Source organism: Myotis daubentonii, chromosome 5, assembly GCF_963259705.1.
Source record: "Myotis daubentonii chromosome 5, mMyoDau2.1, whole genome shotgun sequence".
NCBI classification, from domain to species: domain Eukaryota; kingdom Metazoa; phylum Chordata; class Mammalia; order Chiroptera; family Vespertilionidae; genus Myotis; species Myotis daubentonii.
In genome coordinates, this window is record NC_081844.1 from 72,662,167 (window position 1) to 72,687,952 (window position 25,786).

The following is a 25,786-nucleotide window of genomic DNA, read 5'->3' on the forward strand; positions in this document are numbered from 1 at the left end:
GGGCAACCTAGAGTTTACTAAAAAATAAATTTATTCAACAGCTGCTTACAGGTTATTTAAGATAAACTGTAACAGTAAAATAAAGGCCTCTGTATTTGTTTAATTGCAACTTCTTGGTCTGACAGGGTTTCATAACCTTTTCTCTCTCATGCACATGTGCATGCAAATGTGTGTTAGTCCCGAAAGAATTAGTCCCAAAAGTTATAGACAAAATTCTTGTTGCTTATTGGTCAAGGTCAAAATTAAGAGTTATCAGATGGGCCCTAACCGGTTTGGCTTAGTGGATAGAGCGTCGGCCTGCGGACTGAAAGGTCCCAGGTTCGATTCCGGTCAAGGGCATGTACCTTGGTTGCGGGCACATCCCCAGTAGGGCTTGTACAGGAGGCAACTAATCGATGTTTCTCTCTCATCGATGTTTCTGGCTCTCTATCCCTCTCCCTTTCTCTCTGTAAAAAATCAATAAAATATATATATAAAAGTTATCAGATGGGAATCGATCTCATCATATATATATAAAAGTTATCAGATGGGAATCGATCTCATCACTATGCTGAGGCACATCAGAGTGCACAAATTTCATGAGATGCGCCTTTAATACTGTAGATGAATGAGTAATGGTTGAAGGAGTTCGATCTTACTTGCTGTTTACTAAACTCAAGTTATAAACTGCTCTCCTAAGAAATCTATTCTGATACTCTATATACCTAGAAATGGTAGTAGAGTTGCCTGGTTCTTAGTGTTGGATGAGAACTTGAGTTCCGTACCTGTACAGCACTTGTGATAGGCAGGCAAATCCCCAGATCATTCACAGTGAGTTGCAGAAAGAGTGTCCCGAAGGCCTGGGCAGAGGTTTGCTGGATTCCGGGGAGCATATCTACTACTTCCTTTGTAGCCATGTGAATGTCCTTATGTAAAGCCATTCGTTGTTCATTCCAGTTGTCATAGGCAGCCTTATAGTTCAGCCAAAACAGCACAGCTTTCGGTGATTTTGGCAGGGAAGAAAGAAAATTTCTTTAAAAAAACTAAAGCTATATGGCAAGTAAACCCCAATAGCTGCAAAATCCCACTAATTAGTAAAAATTATTCCCAGAAAATAGTAGCATTAAGATTGAAAAGGATCTAAGATGATATAGTCAACTTGACAAATGAAACCAAGAAGCAAAAAGCAGACAATTGAAAAATGGCAGAAGGAAGAAGACAATCCAGGTCCATTCATTCATTCATTCATTCAACAAACTGTTTGTGAAATGCCTGTTATGAGCCAGGCACTGGGATGGAAGAAAAAATGAAAGCAGTCACGGTCCCTGACCCTGCAGAGCTTACTGCTACTAATGTTTAAAAATTCCTAGAGGAGAGATGTAGAATAGTAGGAGTATACATTGAAAAGATGAATTTTAGAGAAGGGGTCAAAGACATTTGAGTGTGTAGCAAGAATGAATTCTAAGGAAAATCTTTATTGAATGTAGTGCATAGAGGGAGCCTAAAGAGGAGATGAAGAAGGAAGGGCCAGAGGAAAAGAAAAAGCAAGTGTCAGTCAGGAACACAGAGTAGAAAGTATTTTAAGGAGTTGTTGAAAGCTGACGAGAGGCTGGTAAGATGAGAAATGAAATAAACAGGCACTGGATCTAGAAAAATAAAATGTTATCCATGACATTACCAAAAGGAATTTTCCAACCAACTGATCTTATCGCCAGATAACACCTACCACCAATTTAAATCTTAAACAGCTTGCTAAATGGTTCTTACTTTTAAAACACAGTTCCAACATATTTACCCAATATGCATTATTTAGACCCACTCTATCTGCTCAGCCTTATTTCCATTATTTCCTTTTAGGAAAGCTGCTGCTGTATTTTCTTAGACCTCTGTACTCATATTCCCTCATTCAGGTTCCCTCTCATTTGGCAAATATTTATTTAGTTCCTGCTATATATGCCATGGACTGTTATAGACCATTGGATGCAAAGGCAAATAAGACAAGCTTTCGTTTTCTTGTCTCCTTGGTGATCTCTTAACTCCAAGTTGAATCTGAAGAACTGGTGCCTCCTCTAAGCAGCACAGGTGAAGGTAGAGACTCCCTAACCCCCTATAACAGTGGTTCTCAACTTTCCTAATGCCGCGACCCTTTAATACAGTTCCTCATGCTGTGGTAACCCCAATTTCATTGTTACAAATTGAACATAATTAAAGCATAGTGATTAATCACAAAAACAATATGTAATTATATATGTGTTTCCTGATGGTCTTAGGCGACCCCTGTGAAAGGGTTGTTCGACCCCCAAAGGGGTCGTGACCCACAGGTTGAGCACTGCTGTCCTAGAACATGGATCTCTAACTCTGCTATGAGTCCACTTAGCTCCTCCCACAGGGCTGAGAGTTACTGGAGGACAGGATACTGTTTTCCGTATTCAGATTCCACTTCTAGACAGTACATAATCAATATTTAGAGTATAAGCAAATAAAGACATTAGCAAACCAAATGGGTACATTAGTTACCCAAACTAAAAAACTCAGCATTACAATCCATGTAGAAAGCAAATAACTTTAACAAGTAAAATGACTTTAAAAACTGAAGGGAATAAGCAAGAAACTGTTGGGATACTCCCATTTTAGATTTACACTGGTTAATTACAGTGATTTTTATCTGGTGTCATCCCCAACAATTCTAAATCCAAGAAAAAAGTCTTGCCTGACTCTCACCTCTGTCAAAGGCCACCGGCTGCGCATACACGATCGGTCTATTCAAGGTAATAAGCACAGCTTCCCTATCTGAAGAGCCACTGATTTCTTCTCGGAGAGCATTCCTTAATCCAATTCTTGTTTTAAAATAGGCAACTTGATGAAAATCAGAACCAGCTTCCTCATAAACCTAAATTAAAAGTTCAATAAAATCAAATAATGGAAAGTGTTTTAATAAAAGAAACTAAAAGTTTTAACATCATTAATGGTATTGTGCACCAAAACAACTATAGTATATTTTTCTCAATTTCAAGCACCAATAATATATACCTTATGCTATACTACAAACACCTGAAATCAATATAAAATATGAATGGGTATTTAAGAACTAAATGGAAAGTCAAACAAAGTTTGTACAAAATTGAGGATGAGGTCCATATTCTGAACAACAATGTATTAAATGTTTTATGATAATGAGATCCTCGCTCCTCTCAAAATGTTTTTATTTGAACAAATTAACTGTTTTCCTAAAGATGACAAGAAATTTTTGTTCATTTATTCCTCCCACATATTCTTTAATATAGGCAACTCAATTTTGAAAGTGTGACTGATATTCATTTAATCAGTTCTTCAAATCACAGAAGGGAAAAGGTTAAAATCTACATAATTTTTAGCAAAATAAAAACAAAACACTAAAAACTCTGAGTTGTGAATATTAATTTTTATAAAATACAGTCTGATTTACTGCTGTGTATGTATATATATATGTTTTACAACATATATGTTTAACATTTCAGTATGCAAAACTTGCCAATATTACAGCACAACTGAGAAACTTAGTAACATTTTTAAAAAATATATTTTATTGATTTTTTACAGAGAGGAAGGAACAGAGATAGAGAGCTAGAAACATCGATGAGAGAGAAACATCGATCAGCTGCCTCCTGCACGCCCCATACTGGGAATGTGCCCACAACCGAGTCCATGGCCTTGACCCTTCAGTCCGCAGGCGTCGGCTCTATCCACTGAGCCAAACCAGTTAGGGCAAAACTTAGTAACATTTTAAGAACTCACCAATGTTAGCACAAAGCATTGAAATAAAAACAATGTTTAATAAAATAAAGAGAAATTATAAGCACATACTTGTGAAGATACTGGATTAAGTTTCACATGGTTGCATTTGCACTAAACTATAACAATATACCACCAAAATACTCAATGAAATACCATGGTAAAATTGTAAAGACCTTTATAAATTAATTTTCATTAGAATTTATAACCAGAAATTTTAGCAACTTAAAATATTTTCATAAATATAGTGATATTTCAAGTAGTTGAAATTGATGTGTAAAATATAAAAGCTACAGTTCTAATGTCAACACATTCTGCACTCACCTGATGTTTGACAATTTGTCCTAATGCCAGATTCAAATCCACTTGGCATTTACCAAATAGTTTCAGGTAGCTGCTGCTTCCTGGTAAGGCTTTGGTTTGAAGTCGGTTCGAAAGTTCCAGTTCAATCAACCCAGTTTCAAATCTCACAGCTCTCATTGATGGAGTTGTAGCTGTGACTTGAATACCCTAGCAGATTAAATGTTAGAAGGAAAAATGGACTCTTAAGTCAACAATGTCCACCCACTCCAATGAAACCTTTCGATACAATAAAATGGAATGTTTTAAAACACACATACGATGTCTAATAAACTGATAAAACAGCCAACATTCTTTAATTTCTCATTAGTAGGGACTCTCTTTAGTTAGTAAATTTCATTTCAGTATTTTGTATTAAAAATCTAGACTGTTCATGGGCTAATTATAAATACATTATAATTAAATAAGTATTTGGTAAGAATAATTTTATTTTTAAGAACACTACTGTCTTAAATATTGGAAATATGAAGGTTTCTATCAAGGTATTACTGCTAATTGAATAAGTGCACAAAATATTTCTTGCTGGTTGATCTAAACGTTCTGCATGGAAGGACATCCAAGGCTCTTTAAAATGCAAAAATATGTGCACACTGAAAAAATGCAAATAGGAAAAGGCCCTAGATCAGTGGTCGGCAAACTCATTAGTCAACAGAGCCAAATATCAACAGTACGACGATTGAAATTTCTTTTGAGAGCCAAATTTTTTAAACTTAAATTATATAGGTAGGTACATTGTTATTAACTTAATTAGGGTACTCCTAAGACTTAGGAAGAGCCATACTCAAGGGGCTAAAGAGCTGCATGTGGCTCGCGAGCCGCAGTTTGCCGACCACTGCCCTAGATTACAGTCAAACAATTATAAAGCATTTTCTTTTTTTTTCTTTTTTCTTTTTTAAATATATTTTATTGATTTTTTACAGAGAGGAAGGGAGAGAGATAGAGAGCTAGAAACATCGATGAGAGAGAAACATCGATCAGCTGCCTCCTGCACATCTCCCAGTGGGGATGTGCCCGCAACCAAGGTACATGCCCTTGACCGGGATCGAACCTGGGACCTTTCAGTCCACAGGCCGACGCTCTATCCACTGAGCCAAACCGGCTTCGGCATAAAGCATTTTCTTTAGTGGATATACTTCATTTCTATTCTCTAGCTAGCATATTTATGTCTCATATGAATTTTCTATAAAAAGCAGGCATTAATTAATTTGAAAAATCCTTCTAAGAGTAATGTTCTTATTGCTATGTCACCTTAAACTGCAAGTTTAAGGAATAGAGTAGAATCTTAGGCTTCTCTCCATCCGCTGTCCCATCGTGTTCATTCCAGAGAGGAATCGGCTGCTCCCCGCCTAAAAGAGGTTAAAAAATAGAGAGATTAGGATAATTTCTTTAAAAGAAAAATTTCTATTTTGTGCATTAAAAAAACAACAACACATAAAACATTTATTTTCTTTTGAATGAGCATTAAACCAATCTTTTTAGCAGGTTACTTTAACTAAGGCAGATGTATATAAGCCAGGGATAATGCTACTTCCATAGACACTTCTTAAGCACATTTTATAAGGACTAAATTAAAACATTATCTGAATAATAAAACCAAATGTGATTATACATGCCAAAAAATGTATTTGAGGCAAAAAAGTAAACTGGACTAATTTCTTCAATCAAAAATGTGAACTTTGTTGTTTATAGTTTGACTAGTGGCCTGGTGCATGAAATTCATGCACATTAAAAGGGAATTAGAGGAAATATTTTAATATTGCTATTTGCCCTTTCTCTATAATAGAAGTGTCAGAGATGAAATAAAATTAGTAAAAATCTTCCTCCTGCAGGACCCAGAGTCAAGTCCCCGCCCACCTGTGTGCACCTCAAAATTGCCAGAGACCCAGACCCGGCCGGCCCCACCCCCATCAAGCCCTGCTGGGTGGAGGGGGGCACAACCTCAGGTCCCCCAGCCTGGGGCAGGGGGCATGGCCTGAGGTCCCCCATAAAGCCCCACCAGGCTGAAGGCATGGCCTCAGGTCCCCCGGCCAGGTGATGGGGTGGGGGGTGCAGCCTGAACTCCCCCGGACTGGTGCCAGGGCGGGGGGCACAGCCTGAGGTCCCCCTTCAAGCCCGCCGGGTGGGGGGCGCGGCCTGAGGTCCCCTGTCAAGCCCCTCTGGGCCGGGGGTGTGGCTTCAGGTCCCCCGGCCCTGCGCTACACAGCCTTAGGTCCCTGCTGATCGCTCATTATTGGAACCCCGCCTCTGCTGTGGGCCCGCCATCTTGTGTAATGGGAACCCTGCCTCCGCTGTGGGCGCAGCCATCTTATGATAGCATGATGGAGTGATAGTCAATTTCCATACTGCCTCTTTATTATATAGGATGTGCAAAAGAAAAAATAAAGGTGGAGAAATGAAAAATAAGGTAATAGACATTAACAATAAAGAGTGTGACAACAAAGATTATTGTGTAAAGTTTTTTAAATGAGGACAGGACACCTTGGAGGTTAAGTTCCTATTAATAGACCATTTGTTGCCCAGGCAATGTGGTACACTCAGGGAATAACGTTCTAATATTTTAATATATAACTTCTATATCTACTTGTCTTTCCTTTTATGAACTTCTCTGCATGCTTATTTTTCCAATATCCTATCTTAAAATGGTCCACCTTTCTGTTTGTATGTTGAGTTCATCATCATCCCATACAGATGGGATGGAAGTTTTTTCCTATTAAGGACCATAGGTGCATCAAAAGAGCCAAGAAGCAAACAGATTGCCCTAGCCAGTTTGGCTTGGTGGATAGAGCATCAACTTGGGTACTGAAGGGTCCCAGGTTCAATTCCGGTCAAGGTCACATGCCCAGGTTGCAGGCTCGATCCCCAGTAGGGGGTGTGCAGGAGGCAGCCAATCAATGATTCTCTCTCATCATCAGTGTTTCTATCTCTCTCTCCCTCTCTCTTCCTCTCTGAAATCAATAAAAAAAAACTGTTAAAGAAAAAAAACAGATGAAAGAGCAGTTTTTGTTTGCTTAAGATAAAAATGTAATATTTTATGGGCTTTCTTTGTTTTTTAAGAACTCTTGCACTTGTAACAATATGGATGGATGTTGAAGGTATTATGCTAAGTAAGTCAATCAGATCACTTAAATGAGGAATCTAAAAAAACAACAACTTACAAATACAGTAAACAGACTGGTTTGTAGCTACAGGGGAAGAGAGTTGGTGAGTGGGCAAAATGGGTGAAGGAGGGCAAAGGCACACACTTCCAGATATAAAATAACTAAGTCCTGGGGATATAATGTACAGCATGGTGACTTTAGTCAATAATATTGTACTGCATATTTGAAAGTTTCCAAGAGAGTAAATCTTAAAAGTTCTCATCATAAGAAAAAAAAATGATAATTTTGTATGATGATAAAGAGTAACTAGATTAATTATGGTCATCATTTCATAGTGTTATAAATATCAAATTATGTTATACTTCTGAAACGAATATAATGTTATATGTCAATTTTACCTCAAAAAAAGTCTATTCATAAAAAGTCTACTTGTCTTGTGTTGATCTATCACTACCTTGAATATGTTTTATCTGGTGCCTGAAAAAATTTCTTAAAATTTAAAAGCAAATGCTCCACCTCTTACAAAATGTACTACATAATCATTTTAGTTTATAGAAATATAGGAAACACTATTATGTTAGTCACATTAACTCCACAGTTCTTTACCTCATTATAAATTAAATTTATAGATGTGGTCCAGCTATTATTTTGACATGATTATATTCATACTGGAAATATTCAGCCTCAAGAACAATTATACAGAGTCAACTTGTTTTCTACCCTAATTCCTCTTAATACTTCATCTTATGAAATAAAATTCAATTGAACATTTTAAAAACCAAACATGTATTTCTTATTAAAATGTAAAGCTGTGATTAAGAAGCTCAATAGTAATCTATTCTTGAGAGATAGTAAAAATGTATGGGTTGTTATAAACAATTTACCATGTAGCCAGCATATAGTCACCATCGGGAATAGAATAAGGTGGCAATCTTAATATTGATCTAAATTTTGTTCCTAAATGACTAAGATTGGTTTGGTCAATAGACATACAAAAAGTTCTCTCTCTCTCTCTCTCTCTCTCTCTCTCTCTCTCTCTCTCTCTCTCTCTCTCTCTCTTTTCTTAAAGTAAGCATAAAGAAGCTTTGTGAAGTTTATAAATCATGAATGTATGTGTTACACACGAGAAAAGTAATAAGCAAAAGAACCTGTAGGCTGGAAAGCCAGAAAAGGCACACCTTGTTTATAGGGAGTCACTCAATAATTATATCCAAACGACATGCTCAATGCTCATATCACGGACCCATAGGCCATGCAGCCCGTGAGAACAAAACCTGCTGCTACATGCTCTGTACTATAAAGTGCCATATTAGCTCACCAGAGACTTTTTGTATCACTTCATTAACTTCCTTCATGAACACTTTCTGGACAAACACCAAGTGGTTTAGAAGATCAGTTGTGAGATTATGTTCAAAAGAACCAACCTGCCAAACAAAATTAGAGCATTAGGCTGACACTACTGACTGACTTAGTTTTAAATACATTTTTGCTCACATAAGTAATCCCAAACTCTGTGGACAATTATCTACATACTATTTGAAATCAATACTTTGAAGAAGGGTTAAAAATATTCAGATTCTCCAATACTTTACTGGCCTGGCTATTACAGGACATTCCCTCAGTTAAAAGAAATAAGTTAACAGTAGCCAATAGGAATAAATCATTTGAAAATGAATGGAAATTATAATTTAATTATGTAATCTGATAATTTTAAAATTAAAATTTTATCTATATTAATATTTATTTTTATTGCCACTGTTGTATTGTTGGAACCATAAATAAATGTCATTATAACAAAACTAGAGGCTCAGTGCACAAAAATTTGTGCACTGGGGGGGGGGGGTCCCCTCAGCCCATCCTGTGCCCTCTCGCAGTCTGGGACCCCTCGGGATATGACCAACTGCTGGCTTAGGCCTGCTCCTCGGGGGATTTGGCCCAAGATGGCAATCAGACATCCCTCTGGCAGCCCGGCAGCCCTCGGGGGATGTCCACTTGCCAGCGGGGAGCAGACCTAAGCTGCAGTTGGACATCCTTAGCGCTGCTGAGGAGGCAGGAAAGGCTCCCACCACCACCGCTGTACTGGCAGCCATCAGCCTGGCTTTTGGCTGAGCTGAGCTCCACCCCGTGAGAGCGCACTGAACACCAGAGGGCAGCTCCTGCATTGAGCGTCTGCCCCCTGGTGGCCAGTGTGTGTCATAGTGACCAGTCATTCCCAGTCTTCTGCTGTTAGGGTCAGTTTGCATATTACCCTTTTACTATATAGGATAGAGGCCTGGTGCTCGGGTGGGGGCCAGCTGGTTTGCCCTGAAGGGTGTCCCGGATCAGGGTGGGGGTCCTGCTTGGGTGCCTGGCCAGCCTGGATGAGGGGATGATGGCTGTTTTCAGGCTGGCTACACCCCCTTCAGGGTGGGGGTCCCCACTGGGGTGCCTGGCCAGTCTGAGTGAGGGGCTGAGGGCCGTTTTCAGGCTGGCGGGCGACTGAAGCTCCCAACCTCTCCTTTTTTTTCTTTTTTTTTTTTTTAATTCTGGGATTTATTTCCCTTCTATAGCTGTCACTGGAGCTGAAAGCCGGCTTTAGCCCTGAGGCCCGGCTCCAGCTCTGAGACCTCGGCTGCTGAAAGCAGGTATCTGGGGTTTGTTTAGCTTCTATAATTGAAAGACTGTTGCAGTCCTGCTCGCTGAGGCCTGGCTGACTGAAAGCAGGTATCTGGGGTTTGTTTAGCTTCTATAATTGAAACATAGTTTCAGAGCTGTTGCTTTCAGAGCTCAGAGCCGGCCACAGCAGGCAGGGAGCCTTGGCTTCCTCCATCACTGGAGCAAGCAAGCCTCCTGCTTGCTTCAGGTGTGTGGCTGCCGGCCACCATCTTGGTTGGCAGTTAATTTGCCTATCACCCTGATTAGCCAATGGGAAGCGTATCAGAGGTACGGTTAACTACCTTATTTGTATTTTATTAGATTAGATGAACCATGAAAATATTGCAGAGATGGATGTGAAACCCAATGTAAGAAATAATGAGGTCAAAGATGACTAATAAAAAAACATGCTTCAGTTAACCTATAGAGGGAGGGACATGCACACACATACACATACCAGATTCAGTAGAGAATTCTGTAGAAATAAATGGTTTAATAATTTGTCTTAAAAGTTTGGATCACTACATATTTTGATACACCTAAAACTTGAAGGCCTCTCATTACAGAGTAAGAAAATTAAAAAGTAAACTTACTTCTGCCACACAACGTAGATAATTTCCCTGTAAAAAGTACCCTTGTTTTGAAGGCAGTTCATCTATACTCCACACCTGATCTGAATAACTATCATGCTCTTCCATGATGTATTTCCCAGACATAGTAACAGGAGGCAGGTTAAGACTGGCAGAAGGAGGAATAGTAGACATATCTGTGGCAGAAACTTTTGAAGTAAAACGCAACCTGTGATTTGGCAGCTCAAATGTAAACCTGGTCTGTGCACCTGTAAGAAAGAAGAAAAGTTACTGCTTGTTCATTCAGGTGCTCACTCACCGATTCATTCCTTACTTTGTTCAAAAATGGTGCCTAAGAAAAGTATATGCATATCCCAAAACCTACATTGAAAGATATGGAAAAGATATTTAAATGTGCTCGTATTTCCTATCTTTTCAATATACTGTATGTATGGTTACTATAAAGAGTCAGTCAGTAAGTATTATTAAGCCAGCAAAAATTATTTATTAAGCCTAGTAGGTGCCCAACATTGTGTTAGGTGCAAGAAAAACACTTAAAATATTCTTCGTTTCATAGAAGACAAAAAGAAATCACCCTTATTACAGAAGAGTTATAACAAATAGGTGCAAGAAAAATGAATTAAGAAGTAGTAGATGCCTTATTAAAATCAAGCTCTATCACTGACTGTCACATGTACTGTGTAACATATGCCCATGTGCTCCTTTCCAACCAAGTCTACTGATAGTGTTCTGTACATTACTAATTTTCTCCACTCAAACAGCATTAAACAGACTATTTTCCCTACATATATAAGTATATATACTTGACAAATGGATTATAAAATGTGTACGAAGGAGTACAAACCAAAAAAAACCAAGACAACTCCTAAACAAGGAAAAGCCAGGTTATCAATATGATATTGGTGCAAATAGGGCAATGAAACATAACAGAGAACTCTGAAATAGATACCACATACATAAATACTTAATAAATGACAGAACTGGATTATACACCACTGGGGGAAAAACAGATTAGTCAATACATGATGCTGAGATAACTGGTCGTGCATACTACTCCAGACACCAAATTAAAGAAAAATAATAATCATTTCCATATAGATTAAGAAGTATATAAAAAGTAAACCTTTAAGACATTTACTAAAAAATATAGAATATTTTCATGATCCTGGAAGGAAAAGAATTTCTTTAAGACATAAAAGATAGAGCCCAGTTGGTGTGGTTCAGTTGGTTGAGCATAGTCCCATGTACCAAGAGGTCACCAATTCGATTCCAGGTTAGGACACAGGTCGGCGGGGGAAGATGGTGGAAGGGGAGTTGCAGGCTGGATCATGCAGGAGCATGGAGCATGCAGGAGGCAGCTGATGAATATTTTGCTCTCATCGATGTTTCTCCCTCTCTCCCTCTCTCCCTCTCTCCCTCTTTCCCTCCCTCCCTCCTTCACTTTCACTCTCTAAAAATCAATGGAAAAAATACTCTTGGGTGAGGATTAACAAAAACCAATTTAAAAATGCACATGATAGAGGAAAATATTGGTAAATTCAATGACAATAAATATCTATTGATCAAAAGACAACTCAAAGTGAAATGATAACCCTATGACTGGGTGACAAATATGTTAAACATAAAATATCAAAGATTTTAATATACAAAATATATAAAGAATTACTGTGAATCTAGAAAAATACAAATGACCCAATGTTAAAATGGGCAAGAAACAAATGAGAATCATCAACAGAAATGTCATGTGAGAAAACATATAAGGGCCTCTTAATAATATAAAAAACCAGTTTCATTAGTAATTGCAGAAATATAAATTAAAACCACAATGAAGTACCATTCCACATTTGCCAGAGATGCAAAAATTTAGGAGTATTGACAGAATGTGGAACAAAGGACACTCTCATCTCACCTGGTGGGGGAGTAAATGCTGGCAGGCACAAGCACTTCAGAAAAGGTTTGTATTTCCCAGTGAGGTGTAGAGGCATTTACCCCAGTCTAGCTGTCCACTCCCAATAACCACCCTTGAGAAACCGTACACCAGGACATGTATATGAGATCGACTGTAATAGCAATGTTGTAAAATGGGCCAAAGATCCATCAATAGCAGAATGGATAAATAAATTGTGATACGATCACTTAATGAACTACTACTATATTTCAGTGAAAAATGAATAGATGAACTTCAAACAAAATGTATAGCAAAAACAAAATTCCAAGTTAAAAGATATGTTAGTGGGAAGATTCCATGTAAATGGAGTTCAAAACAGGCAACAGCAAATAAACTTTAAGTCATTTATGAGTATATACATGTGCGGTAAGAAAAGCAAAAAACTGGGGACACAAATTCATGACAGTGGTTATCCCCTACGCAGCCACAGGAATGTTATCTGGTAGTGGTAATCCTTGAAAGAGACTTCAAAGTATTGGTATTTTCTAATTCTTAAATGTGTAACAGACATTATTCTTTAAACTGTGTGTATATAATTTAAACTTATATATGATACATTTCAGGATAAAAATGTAACAGCAAAGTATTTTTGGTCAGCATATATGAGGATCACAAAATCTTATAGAAGTAGCTGTTTTGAAGAAGTCAAATTACTTTTAATTTGAGCTAAAGGCACCCAATCTGAACCTAAACCATGTTATTCAGGCAATACGAAACTGACAGATGTAGAAATTTATTTAACTTAAAGTTTAACTGGAGAAATGGCCTCCATAGTCCAATAAGTCTAAAGAGTTCAGATGAAAGTAGGGTACATGCTTGCTATTAAGGGAGGTGTATTGATAGCTGCTACTTGACTGAGGAATATCATTAATGAAATTTAAAAGTGTTCTGATTAAAATTTTCATATAATATCTATACAACCAAATATATCTTTTCATCAAACAATTGCTAATTATAAAACCAATACTACATTCTGAGACAGAATTTGGAAGCAGACGCTACCTGTCATCCCATGGCTCCGCATCCTGCCCATCTTGTACTCAGCCCGCAGGGAGGGCAGCAGCGCAGCTCCAATGGCAATGCCGTCCAACATGGTGCTGAACTTCAGGACCAGAGGCTTCTTTTCTAAGCCTTCCGGCAGCTGAGGAAATTCATTTGTTTCAATAGGGGTCTGATTAACACTCGTTGGCGTTTTTTCAGAAGGTAGGGGAGTTGCAACATCTTCTTTTACAGGCTGTGCGCTACAAAGCAAAAAATAATAATTAAAAAACACACAATGTCTACCATTTTATTATATAAAATTATTGGCGTTCTTAATAAAAATAGCAAAAATATACTATAAACAGATGTTTTATTTCTAATTCCAGACCATATTGAGACTTCCTAGAAACAGCCATTAAAAATGATGATCCAAAGAAGCAAGCAAAAAGAAATAATCAGAATATAAATTGGAATGCTATAACACCAAGGCCATTCATATCATCAATGTAAAACTAATTGGACTTTAGACTCAGGTTTGTTTGCTTCCAAATTCCATGACTTTAGCATTGTGTACTCTACTGTTGCTTGTAAGACTATTACTACTGTGGCCCACTATTGCTACCATTATTAATAACAATAATAACACCAACAGCCACAATAATTGAGTGCTTATCTGTGCCAGGTACTGTTTTCAGTGCTTTGTGTGTTTTATATCATTTATTCATTGATCGCACAAGCCCTTTGAGTGGACACTATTATCTCCACTTTGTAAAGGAGGAAATATGGCCAGAAAGTGGTGAAACCAGGACTTGAACTCATTCAGTCTGACTACAGAGTCTGATTTTTCTAACTATTATACTTTCAGGGCAATACATTCTAATAAGGAAAAATTCCTTAGAGTATTTTAAACTAAGGCTTATGTGACAATCTGGATTCCATATTCCACTGACAGAAGAAACATTCATATTATTACTACTTAGGCAACTTTAGATAGGAATGAATATTACATCAGAATTAAAGATCTAGATAGAACAACTGGAAAAATCACTGCTTTTGGACACCACCAAAAAAAAAAAACACCACTATTTTTTTTTTTACCAGGATGGGAAAAATAATAAGAACATATTTTTGGGGCTCCAGACACAGGGAATAAAGGGTAACATGCCAAGGTCCAAATTATTGCCTTTTAAAACATTTGTGTGGTATGATCATACACTGCCTTGAACCACGTACAGAAAGGACAGCACAAAACCATGAATGGCACATAAATGGGCACTGAAACTTTTGAAATCTATGCAGTCATAAATTTCAATGAGTTAAGAGTAAACAAGAATTGATACATTCCTAGAATTTGTCAATTGGCTCTTTATTAGTACCTCTTTGCTGCCCACATATCTCTAGGGCTCTTAAGCTTTATTGACGCCCAATGGAACACTGGCAATGGCACTTGTGACATATAATATCCAGTACTACCTACCATCATGTTTGGTTACTTTCCACCTGCCCCTGTGTCTATCATGGTCAATGCTCAGTCTTCCTCCATATTGCTGTTCACACAGCAAAGAATTGTAGAGAATGACAAAACTCGATGGAATAACTTACAGTGTAGAAGGTTGTCTGATGAGGTCTGAGATCTGCTTCGACAGCTGGTGAGAACTCCGAACCATCATGCTATGTAAGGTGGCGGGGTGCTGTGGAATGTTGATGCTGATAGCTCCGACTTTGAACACGGCAGCGTTGTTCGTCTTCAACCCTCTCTGGGCACTGTAGAGGGCCTGGGACTTGGCGATACTGCATTTTACTACAGTTCTAGCAACAGGAAAGGAAGACTATTAAAATATAGCCAAGTAAAGATAAATTTTGAAAAGTAGTATTATTGAGAGCAAGACAAGTGCTTTTAAGTTACTCATTAAACTAAACACATTAATATTTTTTTCATGTGTTTAAATCATACATTGAATAAGTATTCTATAAATACTGAAATACATTTATTTTACAATGTTTGCTAGACACACCAAATATTCTATTTTAATACAGACTTTATAGAAGAACATATGTCTGAGATCTTGTGTAAGTAAAAGCATGAACACTGACACATTGCATACATGCAACACAAAATTTCATTTTCACTTTTTTTCTCCATTCAGAACTCCACTATTCTCCTCCAACTTATTTTAGGATCTATACAACCACTAAGAAAGCACAAACACTGAATATGAAAAGATAAAAATGCAATATACTTCTTAAAATCGAAACAAATTAATAATCATCTAATATATTAAAATATACTAAGAGAAATTAACAGGAAGGAAGAAATTAACTTGAATTTTCTATTTTCAGTGAGTAACAAAGAAATGACAGAAGTCCAATTCATAACAAGTAACTACTACTTATTTAAAAACTGCTACGCTTTACTGATATAGACATAAAGCAGAAATATTCTCTCTCTTGATCTCTCATGCTCTCTTTCCCGTGGCTAGAACAGTACCCTGAATGTGATAAGCACTCACTGAATCTTGTGAAATGAATAAGCAGAAAGAAGTACAGCAGAAGAATGGCTCTCAACACGGCAACTATGGAATTACACAGATAGCATGTGATAGGTCACATGTGCAGAAACCATGACAAAGCAGTCTTTGGCATACAATGGAAAGGTACTTGTCAATGAACTGCACCAGGAAAGGTCCAGATAGTAAAAAGATGGCCTCTAACATAAATGCTATCTTTCAAATGAGCAAAGGATTCTTGAAAAATAAATAGATTTAGCAAAGCACTCAGTGATGAAAGGGAAACAATAAATCCTCTTCAGCTACTATGACTACTAAAGTGGACTTACTGGTAGTTTTTTTTTTTTTCAATACCTATTAAAATGGCATTAATATGGAAGAGTGATTTCTAGAAAACAATAATTTCTCTAATTTAAAATTAGTGAATTTATTCTTTTTTAGTACTTCTAATTGGCTGATAAAGAGATATAGATCACATTAATCTCAACAAAGGGCTGGTAATTGATATTTTGTCTATGGCCTGTTATCATTAAGCAATGAAACAAATCTCACCAAGTATGATAATCTTACCAGCATGGAACTTAATATACAGATTCAAATATTTATTCAGCATATTCAAATTTTACAGAAAATGCCCAAAGAAATAACCAGTGCTAAGTAACACATTAATGTGTCACAGTGATAAGACTCATGTGATGAATATTTTTAAATATAGCACTCAATATAGCTCACTACTACAAAATATCAGATATACATGAGTCAAATCAAGGCAATCAAAATACAGAAGCACATACAGAAAAGTCATATATAAAATCTGTCAACAGAGCAATAAACGCTCCTCATCTTAAAACAGGACCATAAGGTTGAGATGTGTAGATATTTTCAATGTTAGTTTTAATAATTATTTTTGCAATTAGTGAAAAATCTTTTGCAAAGTGAAACACTTTGGCTTCTACTATGACGTCAAACATTAACAAGGGTATGTGATAATATAAATTTTGACAGTAACATGTCTAAAAAGAGCACAAGCAATGCATACCTACAGTGCTACAATCGTTCAACAACAAAGCAAAAAGGTAGCCGTTACCTGTGTGTTTGCTGAATACCAGAAAGCTTTAATTTACAAAAGGGTCTATGTTAAAAGTACAAAATAATAACTAACTACAGACATTCACAGCCATGCAGATAACATTATCTTTAAAACTATTCAGTGCTATGTTAATCACAAAGCCCATGAAAAAGAATAATATGACATACAGAAACTCTTGTTTGGCTGTGCTTGTAGGAGATGTAGGAAAATCCTCCAGTCTACAGATGAAGATTCAAGAGGAAGCAGGAAACAAAAAGGAAGCAGATAAGCATTCGTGCATAAATCAGTTACAACATGACCAATCATCTGGAAAGCTTTTCTTATTTCCCACTTTTACAATTTTCCTTCAAAGAACCTTTTAAACTACTTTTTTAGTTCTGTTTCCTTTTCTTTGAAATTGGAAAATAAAAAGCCAAAGAATAAGTCCAGGAACACTTAACACTACTAGAATCTAGCAGTGAGTAATAACTTTTATTTTTCAAATATAAAAGTTAAGGGATCTTTCCTATTTTTTTTTCCTAAAGGCTATCTAATACTTAGAAAGTCTGTTCGATAAATATGCTTTTGCAAGTTTAGAGACTATTTATGCCCTTCTCTTAAAACAGCGGTTGTCAACCTGTGGGTCGCGACCCCTTTGGCGGTCGAACGACCCTTTCACAGGGGTCGCCTAAGACCATCCTGCATATCAGATGTTCACATTACGATTCATAACAGTAGCAACATTACAGTTATGAAGTAGCAACGAAAATAATTTTATGGTTGGGTCACAACATGAGGAACTGTATTTAAAGGGCCAGAAGGTTGAGAACCACTGTCTTAAAAGCTAATAGAAAATAGAGACAAGGGAGCCAATAGGACAGTAAATAAAACATATAGGACATGTAAAGAAATTTGTTTTACTTTCTGAATAGGTTGGTGAGCATGGTACTTTAATTTCGTCAACAGGGGATGTGGAGCCTGAGGTCTGTGAGGACTGTCTACAGAAGCAACACGGCGAGGTGCCAGAGGCGAGATTCAGGCCTCTCTTCCTTCTTACTGTACCATTTGAAGCATTTTAGGCAAACACTTTGATCTTTCTGAATCTTAATTTATTGTTCCCTAAGGGGGATAAAGCCACACTAGGTCAGAGAATTGTAAAGTAATCTCTATGAGACTCCACAGTAGGTGCTTCCTAAGATAACTGTTGTTACATGAGAGCCCCTCTCCCACAGTGAATGACCAGGGAAGATCTTGTCTCTCCCAACTACTGGATTCCCTGGTCTTTTGAAAGACTTCTTAAGAAATACAAACTGGAACATTCAGGCGGCTAAAATAAAATATGTTCTCTTTCATTCCAAGGTTTCAGGTCCAAATTCTCCAGCAAGACTTAGACATCTATTTCAGAAAACTTTCCCCCATACAGCTATCACATTATCCATGTTTAAAATATTATTAATAGACCTGTAACTAGCCAATCTATGACTAATGTGTAATTTTTACAATGCTGAACCAAATCCCCTATTTAGTCAGTAATTAACATGATAGAGGCTTTCTAGGACCATTGTAGGATATATATGTGTGTGTGTGTGTGTGTGTGTGTGTGTGTGTGTGTGTGTGTGTGTATATATATATATATATATATTTATAACCTTAAAAGCAAATTCTCAAAATCTAACCTAAGCACATTTTGTAATTTTAACATAAAATTGCTCCATTGGAAGGAAATTAGGAATGAAGGTCTATAATCCCAAATTGTTTGAACCAAGTAAGTGGTGTAATGTACTGATAATAGATGAGTAATCTGAATATCATGTGTAAAGGTAATAATTTTAAACAGATTCAAGAATAGAACTTATAAGGAAAAGGACAGAGTCAAAAGAAAAGTGATATGGATTGTAATCCTATATAATAAAAGCCTAATATGCTAAGTGTCCGGTCGTCTGGTCATCCATTCAACCAGTCAAAGCATAATATGCTAATGATATGCTAAGGCCACTCAACCACTTGCTATGACATGCACTAACCACCAGGGAGCAGATGCTCTGACTGGTAGGTTAGCTTGCTGCTGGGGTCCGGCCGATCGGGACTGAGCAAGATGGGCCAGACATGCGGTCCTTCCCTAGCCCTATTGTGGGTGGATGGATGGGAAGTAATCAACCAAAGACCATCCTATATAATAAAAGGATAATATGCAAATCGACCGAATGATGGAACGACTGGTTGCTATGACACGCACTGACCACCAGGAGACAGACACTCAACACAGGAGCTGCCCCCTGGTGGTCAGTGTGCTACCACAGGGGGAGCGCTGCTCAGCCAGAAGCCCAGCTCACAACTGGCAAGCGCAGCAGCAGTGGTGGGAGCTTCTCCCACCTCCGTGGCAGCGCTAAGGATGTCTGACCGCCAACTTAGGCCTGCTCTCCAGAGGGTGTGGGCCTAAGCCATCAATCGGACATCCCCCAAGGGCTCCCAAACTGCAAGAGGGCACAGGCGGGCTGAAGGTCCCCATCCCACCCCCCATGATGAGTGCATGAATTTTTGTGCACCGGACCTCTAGTAGTCACTATAAGAAGCTTACCTATATTATTAGAAGGGTCTCTAAGGCATTACAGTTTAAATGCAAAAATGGCAAGAGGAAGTTTTTAAACCCAACATGAATATGGGTAATGATTGCTTAACATAAAACCAAGACAGTCTATATCCTTTGACTATAATTTTGTTTTATTTAACTATTTGAATTGTGCCAGCTTTTGCATATCTTATGTTTAACCAAAATTTGCACTAGTGATCATTTTTCTTGATACATAATCTTACAATGTCCCAGGAGTCTACTTTTAAAGAGGGGTGAAGGAGGTAGTAAAACCACTTTCAGAAAGGCAAAATCACTTTTCTAAAACATTTCATTGTGTGATATTCTTAATGACAGAAATCATAATATCTGAAACATTAAGTATATAAATTTCAAAATTCAGCAAGTGTGGGATTTATCCAATGAATTTTAAGTTTCCTATAAACTATAACAAACAAATTTAAGAATAAAAATCAATACACTTACTGTATATTTGGTGTGATCCCTTCAAGCAGCACAATATTAACCCCACCAATATGCGCAGTGGCACATGTCTCAGTCATCTTTTGATGTAAAACATCTTAAATGTGATGAAAAATAATTATATGAATTATAATAATTACACTTCATATTAAATTTGCATTTTACTCATAAAATGTTCAGTGACAAAAGATAATTTTAAAGTTACATAAAATTTAAACTATATTTTGAAACTACTTTTTAAAATTTCCTTGACGTTTTATTTCTGTGTTCATGTATACAATATGTTAAAATTGGAATAGTGCTAAATATTCAGTTTAACATGCCAATCATGCAGTACAGAGTCTAAAGGGCATTAAATAGCCTAATGACATTTTAAATCTCAGAAGTAATACTTAGTGCAGAACATTTGGAAATTTTTATAAAACAAAAATAGGAAAAAGAAACTACATAAATTAGCTCTCTGATCTACCTGGAAATTTGGTTTTCTAGAACTGCCAAGCAGGAATTGGGGAGATGGAGTCAGTTCTCAGAAAAGCATCAGCAATATGGGAACATGCCATACCTTTCATCTTCTCCTTCAGTGTGAAGCTGCCATGAATCCTCTTCAGCTCAGACTCCATTGTGAGCCCACCGATGTCCGCCTCCAGGTGTGTGCGGTTCACCATGCCGATCCCGAACACGATCAGGGTGACATGCTGGGGCTCCGCTGTCACCAAGCTGCGCTTCCTCTGCGTTTTTGTCACACTGTTATTGTCCTGTTCATTCTCAAACACCACTTTACAGGTTGGCTCTGTCGGGCTCCGAACGCCTTCATAAGTAAACAGAAACACACAAGTTTAGACATGAAAACTGTGGAATGAAAGGACACTTATTTCTCTTTCCTTCCTTTTCCTGACCAGCTCTCCTCCTCCTCTTCCCTATCAAAATGACTTTTAAAGTATTTCTACATCTTCCCTTGGCCACACTGAAAGCAAACAGTCATTGACAGCAGGTGTGTGTGGCTCTACCGGAGCACCTTGCACAAGGTTAGAGAGGGTGGGAAATGGGGCACAGGAGTTCTGACCACATGACTATTCTCTCCTGACTGCCAACTGCTGTGCATCTCAATTATCCACTCATCACATGAAAAAAACCTCATGAGCCCTGGCCAGTTTGGCTTAGTGATAGAGCATCAGCCTGGGGACCAAAGAGTCCTGGGTTTGATTCTGATCAGGGCCATGTACCTTGGTTGCAGGCTCCTCCCTGGCCCAGGCCCAGGTCAGGGCACGTGCAGGAGGCAACCAATGGATGTGTCTCTCTCACATGGATGTTCCTCTCTGTCTTTCCCTCTCTCTTCCACTCTCTCTAAAAGATCAATGGAGAAATATCCTCGAGTGAGGATTAACAAAACAAAAAAAGAAAACATCATGAACAACCTAAAGCCTTTCTTAGTATGTTTGCAATTCTAAACAGCAATTTAAAAAATATGAAACATCCATTACCTGCGGGTCCAAATGCGTCTGAAGATTTTTCCAGTATTCCTGTTGGATCAGAGATAAGAGAATAGAAGTTCAGCAGTTTGTACATGTTCTGCCAGCACTCGGCAGAGGGTTCACTCTGCTCTGACACGGTAATGGAGTCAGAGTCATCCATGGGGATCGCCATGTGATCCACCACGTCCTTGGAGCCTTTCCTAGACACTTTGGAGGTTCTTCTCTCAGATCTTCCCAATGAGTTTTTGTTTCGAGATTCCTTTTTGTTATTCTCAGGGTTGGTCCGTTTGTTCTTTGCATTATTTACTCTGGTGCCACCGTTAAGACTTCCTCTGGAACTGCGGCTGAAGTCAGAGGAGCGGAAATCCCGATGTTTTCTGGTTCTAAAGGTAGGTGTTGGCGAAGCTGATCCAGCTGTGTATCTGCTCAGTTTAATGTCAGTCTGAGTCGCTTTGATGTCATCTATCATTGTACTGAACTGATGAATGAGACGAACCAAAGCCATGTCCACATGCTGGCTTATAGACTGACAGGAAATGGTGAAGTTGCAGTGGAAGGTATTGTAGTAACGCTTGTTAAGATCATGGAAAGAAAGAGCGTTGGTGGAGTTCTGAGGGGTGCACACAGACTTTTCCATCATGACTGCACTGATGCTAAAGGTTTCCAACATTAATGCCGGTTTGAACTCAAGTGGAGGAAGATTTACATGGCCTTGCCTAAAAATGTGAAAATAAATGACAAGGTTATTTCCTCTTTTCTAGACTGTATAATCTTTATTAATTTATTAGCAAAATAATCTCCAAGATAATATGTTTATAAGTCATTTAAATACTTTTCAGCATGAAATCAAGTAGTTTACTTTTTTCACTAAGTCAACTTTTTATAAGTTGACTAGTCAAAATTAGCCGTATGTTAATGATTTCAGTGAAGAGATAAAACAATTTTTCTTGCCAACGATGTTACACCACACTGATGATTCCAATGTGAAGGGATTTGTTATCATAGTTTAAATAACACCAGTTCCCTAACAACATGGTTCAAAATTTACTGTGAACAATTGCATAAAGCACAAACTTGCTGTTAGCTCTTCAGTGCATGAGTCACTACATAAATAACGGACAGGCATCGTGATCAGTGACCAATCATATCACTTTGTCAAAGTCTGTCAGTGATTGGTCAATGAACATTTGTTATGCATTCACACCCAGACAGGGAAGCATATAGTGTGTTGCCTCCTTGTGACATTAAAAAAAAAAAAGATTATGATAATCGAACAGGGAATTGTACAGCAAGGATAAAAATGCAGCAATAAAACAAAAAAATTTATAAGGCTAGTAGTGAAATTCAGTTAAATGTAAATGGAGCTATAGAAGAAATAGCTGACCATGGAGATGTTGCCACTTTGCTGTTCTAGAAACTAGATATGCAGCCAAAGGAGCGCAGGGAAGTCACACTTATTGGCATGAAGAGGAAACTGGTTGCAACAAAAAGGATGAGGGCAACCAGGAGGAAGTGATTCTGGCAAAAAAAAAAAAAAATACACAGTAAAAGGAACTTGTGACAATGCTACATGACATTAAAATGCAAAGGATAAAATGTTGGAAACTGGTCAATACTTAGTGAAGAAGGACATTTTGCCAAGGCACAGAAAAGGTGCTCATTCTTTACTGTGAGTCACATGACAAGAAGGCAAGAACTATTCAAACCACCCTTTGATGAGTTTTACAGAAGGAAATTTAATTTCAAAATATTCTCAATTACAATGTACTAAATATTAGTTTTACTATATTTATCATTTTCTATATATTTATAATAAGCAGTAAGGAAGATTTTAATTTTTTGACATTTTGTAAGATCAAAAAACAAAAGTAATCCTAATAATCATTAAGGTTTTTAGCTTGAATAGTCATTGCTTGGTACCACACAATGTGAAAAGCAAGGACTTTCTTAATAGAAAAGACTGCAATTGCCACATTCCTGTGTCATTAGAAAATCCTCAAATATTTAAACCTAAAACAAACTAAAAGAAGGCTCTATTTATCTACACAGAATTGTCATGAAATTTTTAAAGCCAATTTTGTTAAATTATTTAAAATTTAAGTAGAATATTTCAAATGAAAAATATATTTCACTTAGCTCTATGTTAGATACATGTGCATTTTGCTTTCATTTTACCTTGCAAAAGCACAAATTGGATGAAACCAAGCACGTCACAAACAACCTCATATCAGAAAGGCTATGTATGTCCATATTCTATTATTCCATACACTTTAGCAAGATATACCCAAAGTAAAATTCAAGTTCTCAAAATATTAGACAAATCTTATTAGTAGGCATATTACTTCCTATACAAACAGTGAAGAAACTGAAGAACTATCCATGACAATAAAGAATGATAGTAAAAGATGATTCTTAACTCTCTCCACTCTACATTTGGCATTCCTGTGTCTTTTTTTCTGATGGCTAGCCTCTGTATGACCTCTATTCTGTTCCTAATAGAAAATACCACCTGCGACAAGTCAACTCAGAAAGGAGGCCAGGAATAAATTCTAAATGAAAGGTACAAAATTAAAATCCATAAGATCATAAAAATTTAACTAGTGCAACAGTAAATAACTTCTACGTGTCTACATCACCACATGTATGTAGCTCACTCTCATGGATGTGCTAACATGGTTCAAAAAGAGACCTAAAAACAGGCCTCATAACCTGTTAATGTGGATATTATTTTGGTTAAATGGAAATTGTCTTCTCATTAAGATACTAAAATTAATTTCTCATTACCATGAGAAGGAAGCAAAGTTAAAAACAAAATTTTACATGAAAACAACAATAACACAAGACACCTTCTTGCCCTTTTGCTTTTTCTCTCCTTGGCTGTGTCTGAGTCCACGATATCTGCTCGGAGACAGTCCAGTGTCCCTGAAAATGAAAGGTGTTCGCCAAAGTACATGCGGTAGCACAGTGGCATCGCATCCTGGGACTGAATCCCTGTGTGACTCAGAAGAGGCTTGAAAACAACCTAAAAGACATAACACATTCATATTGGTGCAATTTATATAATTCATCATTTACTGCAGCTTTTTTTCTTATCCTAACCCAGTTCATGTGTGTAGGGTGAAACACAAAAAGGTCTTCTGTAATAAATATTATCTAATTATACCTAACCTGTTAATGCCTGTGGCCCACTCTCCCACTTGCCTCTGGTCACTTGAGAAACTAAAAATATTTCAAAGATTTTCCTTTGTACTCTCCATATTTAAGCCATTAAATAAGACTTTCATAATATTTCTTCTTTACCTTATCAAAGCCACAGCCATCTAAGCTCATTACCACATGTGAACTGTTTCAGTAACTCATCTTTTCACCTTGTTTCTCTAATTCAATCAATTTAGCACATTGCTACCCATGTCTAGTTCTTGTCACATTATTTTTCTGCTCTAAAATCTTCAATGGCTCCCTACTGCTCATTCAAAAAAAGTCTTATCATAACACTGAACACAATATGGTATGATTAAATTTATCTTTCTAGTCATGATATTTAGCCAATCTATATCTCCAAATAACGTTATCATATGAGATAAACAACTATGCCACTCTTCTGTTTAATGACTATAGGTCAGTGATGGCGAACCTATGACACGCGTGTCAGAGGTGACACGCGAACTCATTTTTTTGGTTGATTTTTCTTTGTTAAATGGCATTTAAATATATAAAATAAATATCAAAAATATAAGTCTTTGTTTTACTATGGTTGCAAATATCAAAAAATTTCTATATGTGACACGGCACCAGAGTTAAGTTAGGGTTTTTGAAAATGCTGACAAGCCAAGCTCAAAAGGTTCGCCATCACTGCTATAGATGCTTAATTAGCCCATGTCCTTTTTGAAAGCTCCTCCTTTTTTGCATGAAGGCTTTGGTAGACAAGCACAGAACAAAGGTTTTCACTGAATTCCAAGGTGAATTAGAGATGCTCCAGCTGCTTAGTGTTGCCTAAGAGGATTTCAACAACTGGGAGGAACAGGCTGGCTCACCTGGGCGTCAGCCAGCTGAACCGCAGGAAAACCTTGGTTGGCTTCTTCTACACCTGCCACATCATCCTGACTCATACTGTGCTGAGAAGGGGTCCCATCCAGAGTGTTCTGGTCACTAGACAAGACGGTGTTGAAATCTGAGGCTGAGGGTATTGTGGGAAGATTGGGCGCAACACCTAACAGGAAAAATGTTCAAGAATGAAATCTAAAGTATTGGAAAATAAAAGGCATAAAGGGGCATGGCAAAGTAAACTTACAAAGCCTGTATGGAACAGTGTTACCAGACCATTT

General features: G+C 37.5%; 1 protein-coding gene across 16 annotated transcripts in view; it reads right to left on the bottom strand.

The window, feature by feature from the left end:
- BLTP1 (bridge-like lipid transfer protein family member 1) overlaps nucleotides 1-25,786 on the bottom strand; it is a 170,991-nt gene that overhangs the window by 50,635 nt on the left and 94,570 nt on the right. For 15 of the 16 annotated variants that reach the window (XM_059698107.1, XM_059698112.1, XM_059698114.1 and 12 more), the window contains 14 exons: nucleotides 25,496-25,671; nucleotides 24,308-24,483; nucleotides 21,471-22,177; nucleotides 20,552-20,797; nucleotides 19,993-20,086; nucleotides 17,126-17,176; nucleotides 14,964-15,170; nucleotides 13,383-13,621; nucleotides 10,436-10,680; nucleotides 8,527-8,632; nucleotides 5,359-5,456; nucleotides 4,075-4,260; nucleotides 2,701-2,869; nucleotides 765-976 (listed from right to left, as the gene is read on the bottom strand). In XM_059698107.1, the coding sequence (XP_059554090.1) occupies nucleotides 765-976; nucleotides 2,701-2,869; nucleotides 4,075-4,260; nucleotides 5,359-5,456; nucleotides 8,527-8,632; nucleotides 10,436-10,680; nucleotides 13,383-13,621; nucleotides 14,964-15,170; nucleotides 17,126-17,176; nucleotides 19,993-20,086; nucleotides 20,552-20,797; nucleotides 21,471-22,177; nucleotides 24,308-24,483; nucleotides 25,496-25,671 (2,912 nt within the window). The remainder of the gene's footprint in view (nucleotides 1-764; nucleotides 977-2,700; nucleotides 2,870-4,074; nucleotides 4,261-5,358; nucleotides 5,457-8,526; nucleotides 8,633-10,435; nucleotides 10,681-13,382; nucleotides 13,622-14,963; nucleotides 15,171-17,125; nucleotides 17,177-19,992; nucleotides 20,087-20,551; nucleotides 20,798-21,470; nucleotides 22,178-24,307; nucleotides 24,484-25,495; nucleotides 25,672-25,786) is intronic. The other variant, XM_059698108.1, reaches the window with a different exon arrangement.